The sequence below is a fragment of the Geotrypetes seraphini genome, chromosome 4, assembly GCF_902459505.1.
Source record: "Geotrypetes seraphini chromosome 4, aGeoSer1.1, whole genome shotgun sequence".
NCBI classification, from domain to species: Eukaryota; Metazoa; Chordata; class Amphibia; order Gymnophiona; family Dermophiidae; genus Geotrypetes; species Geotrypetes seraphini.
Window position 1 is genome coordinate 111,301,600 of NC_047087.1, and position 6,000 is coordinate 111,307,599.

At 41.8% G+C, this 6,000-nt stretch overlaps 1 protein-coding gene across 2 annotated transcripts in view; it reads left to right on the plus strand.

Moving 5' to 3' along the window:
• Positions 1–5,348, plus strand: part of IGSF11 (immunoglobulin superfamily member 11) — a 137,504-nt gene extending 132,156 nt beyond the window's left edge. For both annotated transcript variants that reach the window (XM_033943218.1, XM_033943219.1), the window contains exon 7: positions 4,018–5,348. In XM_033943218.1, coding sequence (XP_033799109.1) covers positions 4,018–4,456 — 439 coding nt within the window. In that variant the 3' untranslated portion in view covers positions 4,457–5,348. The remainder of the gene's footprint in view (positions 1–4,017) is intronic.
• Positions 5,349–6,000: the final 652 nt, after the last annotated feature.

Consider the following 6,000-nt stretch of genomic DNA (forward strand, 5'->3'; position numbering starts at 1 on the left):
CTGGGTGTACCATGGAGTCAAACACAATTCTTTTCTCTGTTCTGCCAGGTGCAGCTAGAGTTATCAGTTACCTCTAACAAGATTAACAGTTATCTGTTTTGTGCCAAAGAGAGCTTCTTTGTGGAGCTTAAGAGATATAATATGTACAGGCAATTCCTGCTATGTGATAAAATATGTTATCCTTCAGCCTTTAAATATTCCTGAACCACAAGGATTGTGGCCAGGGTGCCTTGATGTAAATCACAAAGTAGCTCAGACTAGTCCTTTCCTTCCTGTGGTTAGAACGGAAGCAGTGCTGTTCAAACTATTAGGTCAAAGTACTTAAGTAAAAATAAATATACATATAAATATATATAAATACATATTAATATAACATATAAATATATGTTAATACTTTAACAGTAAAAGTACAGTGAAGAACGCATTAAAAATTTTACTTAAGTGAAAGTTAAAAAAAAAGTTACTACCTAATATAATACTTTTTGATTAAAAGTGTCACAACTACAATGAATGCAAATATTGTTTGTTTTTATCCTAACAACTTCATTGCCCTACAATTCAATCCACTTTGCTTTTAATAAAACTAAATTTTTGAAATGACTGCCACTCATACAAGTGTGCTTGTGAGTCACTAATCCTTCACAGTTGAAAAGGTTTTCAACAACTGCAGTAGCAGAAAGTGGATTGTTTAGTTTGATAAAAAGTTCCTTCAAATCAGACAAGACTGCAATATTACTGGGTCTGGAAGTTTTAATCGAGGGGGATCTCTGAAACAGATGACAGCATTAGAAATGGTGCACATGCATCTTTGCCTTCATCTTCATTTTCTTCATCGTTCTGTCCAATTAGAAAGAAAGCTTTCACAAAGTTGGAATCATTGTCTGTTCTAATAATTTTTTATCTGATGGCAAACTCTATTTCAATATCTTTGAGAACTGAAGCAAGAATGTGAAATGTGTCACAAACCTTCAGTCTTGAGGCCAGACAAGCAGACTCCCTCCCTCTCTAAAGACTCTATCAATCCGATGGACATTTGCACCAAATGTAAAATTTCCCATGAGATGACCAGTAGTAGTCTCTTGTAGAGACACATGCCTGTTCAGCAAAAATTGCTAAAAGCTTCAGCTTTATCTCCACTTTAAAGTTACCCAACTCATCATGGTTCTGTTTGGCTGGACACCAGTAAGCAATTCAATAAACACAGGCACCTCCACTGTTCTCATAGGTTATATCCACTGAACAGCAAAACTTTAGAAGAGATGATCCACTGCTTTAGATGATGAGGTTTGCAATAGCAAAATCTTGTTCCCAGTTTTTCTATTTCATTTGGTTTACTATGGAGTTCAGATTGTAAGCTCTTTGGAGCAGGGACTGTCTTCTTTGTGTCTCTGTACAACACTGCGTACAGCTGATAGCACTATAGAAATAATTACTAGCAGTAGTAGAGTCGTCATTTACAACTCACTTCCGGTTTTACTTTAACTGTAAGCATCATATGTAATTGATTAAAATTAGTGAGTATTAGTGAAATTATTACTTCAGTTAAAGTTGCATATTTTATCTTGTATTTCTTTACACATCAGCATAACAAAACTTTTATTTAAGTGCAGTAACTTGTTAAATTTACTGGTTAGAAGGAATGCAAAGGAGCTTTCATCCTCATGCATTCACACAGGTCAGTAACTTTGTAAGTTCTGTTTCCTGCAATTCAATATAACTTTTATGCTTTTTCAGTACTGGTGTGGGTGTCAAAGTAAAGCTGTAAGAGGGTTGGAAGCAGGAGATATGAAACCTAAGACATCTTTCTATGTTGAGTAATGCATGGTCAGAGAAGGACTCTGCTGCCACTAAGGCATTCCAATGATTATAGTGGACATGCCTATTATTCTACAACTTTCCAATAACTTCTGCCTTTCTCTGAGGGACACCAATCTGCTGGCCTACACATGAGGTTAGCCAGAGGGTTCTTTTCTGTTGGTGGATTAAAGTAGAAGCAATGAGGATTCAGGCTGCTACACACATAATACAAACAAAAATCAATAAAATGCAACAGACAATCATAAAATCAACCCAGCTAAAGAATTCTTTAGCCAAGTTGCTTTATGGCTTTGAGTTGTCTTTATTAACAAACCATTTGTATTACCCAGTAGAAATAACCTCAAAAGTTAATAAATAAATAAATAGTATAAAGTGGATTATACACACACATCTCATTTGCATGGAGTTAAGTATTTGGTTGATGGGTTGGTTGATGTTTTTACAAAGATAGAGGATTGTTTGTGTTGTGTTCTTATTGTTCATTGCTGGAAGTTTAAATGGAAATGTTTAATAAAAATGATTTAAACATAATATGATAGGACTGTGCAAGACCCTGTAATAGAAACATAGAAACATGATGGCAGATAAAGACCAAATGGCCCATCTAGTCTGCCCATCCACAGTAACCATTATCTCTTTCTCTCTCTGAGAGATCCCACGTGCCTATCCCAGGCCCTCTTGAATTCAGACACAGTCTCTGTGTCCACCACCTCTTCCCACGAGACTGTTCCATGCATCTACCACCCTTTCTGTAAAATAGTAATTCCTTAGATTACTACGGAGCCTATCATCTCTTAACTTCATCCTATGCCCTCTCATTGCAGAGTTTCCTTTCAAATGAAAGAAATTCGACTCATGCACATTTACATTATGTAGGTATTTAAGAACAAAAATCAAAATAACAATTAATTCAAAAATCTAAGAAAAATGTTATTTGCCAGAGTGGTGGAAGCACCCGCTGAAAACCATTTACTCAAAAGTGGAGTAAAAGCCTCAACCATCAATAATATGCAGACGGCAACCCAATGAGTTTTTAAGCCATTCCTATTCTGTTTCATGGGTAAAAAACTCCGCTACAATCAAAATGTAATTTTCAAAAACAGGGAAACATCCCACCACTGTGCACAGGGAACAAGAAACAGAACAAGAGAACCAAAAAACTGTACTTAGCTTCACTGATAATCCATTACTCCATCCACTATCACGATGTTCCGGTCACCAGCAGTCAAGTGAAGATAAGCAGCTGTATTTCCACCAGCAGTCAAGTGAAGATAAGCAGCTGTATTTCCAACAAGGTTCTTGTTTCGCCAACCAGTGGCTGCATCAGGGAAATTCCATAACAAGCTCTCGTTCCTTCCAACTCTGTCCAGCACTGGCAACAAAATGGCTCCTGAATTAAAGACTCCGCGTTCCATGATGTCATTTCCGCCAGAGATCATTCACAACAAAAAAAACAAAAATCAAAAAACAATAATCAATAAAACGCACACCATTATATCAGAGTGAACAGAGGTCGATTTTCTTTTTGGACACAATCTGGCCCAAGGGGTTGAACCAGAAAGTGGAATGGTGTGCATTTTATTGATTTTATTGAATTGCTGGGAAGGGCCAGGCAGATGCAGCAATTGCACACTGCCGGCCCAGAAGCCTTACCCCGACGTCAATTCTGACATCGGCGAGAAGGTCCTTCTTGCCGACGTCAGAATTGATGTCGGGGGTAAGGCTTCTGGGCCGGTGGCGTGCCATCGCTTCACTCGCCTGGCCTTTCCCTTCTTCTACTTTTGGCAGCAATGAGTAACCAGCTGCGGTGGCGGCCGACGGCGGTCCTGCAAGGTAACAGGAGGGAAGGGGGGATTTGGGTATTCACTCCATAGGACGCACCCTTTTTTTCCACCCACTTTTTTGGGGGGGAAAAGTGCATCTTATGGAGCAAAAAATATGGTACTTCTCTGCATGTTGCTGAAGCTACCAGTCTCTCATGTATGGGGAGAGAGCTGGTTGAGAACAGACTCACAATTGCAAGGCAATAACTCTTGTCCAGTACATCTGAACTGTAAGTTATTTTTCTTTGATTACAGCATTAAAGAAGATTTTGGTTTTCGAGTTCTGGGTTTCATTTTAGTAATGTTCTGTACTGTGTTTTAACTGACAGTCAAGCCCTGACTGTAACACTGTATAATACATTTTTTTTTTTTGTAGGGAAGATGACCTCCCTCCAAAACATTCATCTACAAAACCGTTCAACCCTGATGGATCGTCTTCGGAGAATGATACACTCACCTCCTCCAACACATGCAACAGTCACTACTGGAGTGGCCCCAAGGCCAACTACACCACCAGCTCTTATGCCCACTTCAATGGCACGGACTCTCGCCATTCATCTTCCACTCACTCAGGCAAGGGGCCTGCCCAATCTGCATACATTAATGGTGTCAAGCCTGTTCCACCCAAGATGCTAATAGTAACTGCCAACTCAGCTCCTTCACCACCAGCTGTGCCCAAGAGCAATAGCTCTGTCAGTAAGAAGGCAAAGTCACCTCACACATGCTCTTATGCAGTGAGCCAAGCAACACTAGACAGGATTGGTGCAGTGCCTGTCATGGTACCAGCTCAGAGCAGAGCTGGGTCGTTGGTTTAGAAAGGAAGACATGATTGAAGGACAAGTCTCTGACCTCCTTGCCAAGAATGCAGCCTACCTGCTGCCCTACCAAATTCAAAAGGACAATGGGGAGACTAACTTCTCTTGCTGATATTCAGTGAGTGGAATGTGAAAAGCCAGTGAATCGCTCCTTAAATAGACAGAAAACTCCCATTAAAGTGCCAATCATAGTTTAGGAACATGTCACCTCTCTGGTTCTCATCAGACCTCAGTATTCTATGCATATGTTTATGTTTAACATGTCTAATTTTGATTTTGCTTTTGGGTCTCTTGTTTTGTTTTCTGAAGGACAGTTTTAAAGTGATGAATCATTTCTGTTTCTATTTACATTGATAATGACTTCGGAAAGAGTTTCTCCAAAGAAGGAAGATCATCTTTGATCATATGTCCTGACCTCTTGCTTTCTATTTTCAGCAGCCATTTAGTGGCTTACCAAGGGATAGACAATACCTACCTGGGTAGGAATTGTTGTATCTGATGAAATCAGAAAAAAAATATCTATATCTATATATCTAATATAATAAAACGCTAAGCGCGCATGTGCACTCATATCCCATGCTTTCCTGATCCCTGATCTGTCGCGCTGTGCGAGCAAGAGTGCACATGCACACTTACTACGTCGTCGGCTGCCAGGAGGAGGGCTTCGAGGGAGCCGGCTGTCGGTGGAGGGCAGACGCCGGCCCAGGACGATCTGCAGATAGACGACTTGCTCCAGCTCATGCCACCTTCAAAATTAAAAATAAACGGCCCCACACCGCCTCCTTGCTCGCGCAGACCTCCATCAATGAAAAACGGCACTACCATTTGAAGTTTATTTTAAAAGTTTAAAGTTGCTGCGGCGGCTCCTCTCATGAGCCGCACCTGCATCGGAGAAGGCTTCGAACGCAGGCAGCGATTGTGAGAGGAGCCGCCGCGGCAACTTTAAACTTAAAAATAAACTTCAAATGGTAGTGCCGTTTTTCAATTTCCGGCTGTGCCCTCCCTTAACTCAGCACTCCGTAAAGGCTCCTCTCTTGCGGTCTTGCTGGCTCAGGCTCCCTTGCATGCAGGTGGGGTTAGAGAGAGGCTCTCTGGCTTTCACCCGGTCCTACCTTTAAATTTATCTTCGGCAGCGGCAGTCAGGCCGGAAAAAGGAAGTCACGTCAGGAGGGGTGCGGGATGTGGCACAAGGAACTTTCCCAATGGGCGCAACTGGGTGGGCCTTGAGGCGGCTGTCGGCGGAGGGAACCTTTGATCAGGGGCAGAGCAAGGTAAGTGTATCATAGGGATAAGAAGGAGGAGGAGGGCAGAGCAAGGTAAGTGTATCATAGGAATAAGAAGGAGGAGGGGGGAAGAAAAAGGAAGGGAGGCCTACTGCTGGACAGAGGGAGAAGGAAAGAGGTGCTGCTGGACAGGGGGGGTGAAGAAAAAGGAAGGGAGGCCTACTGCTGGACAGGGGGAGAAGGAAAGAGGTGCTGCTGGACAGGGGGGAGGTAAAACAGGGAGAAGGGCTGCTGCTGCTGGATAAGGAGAGCAGTGAAGGG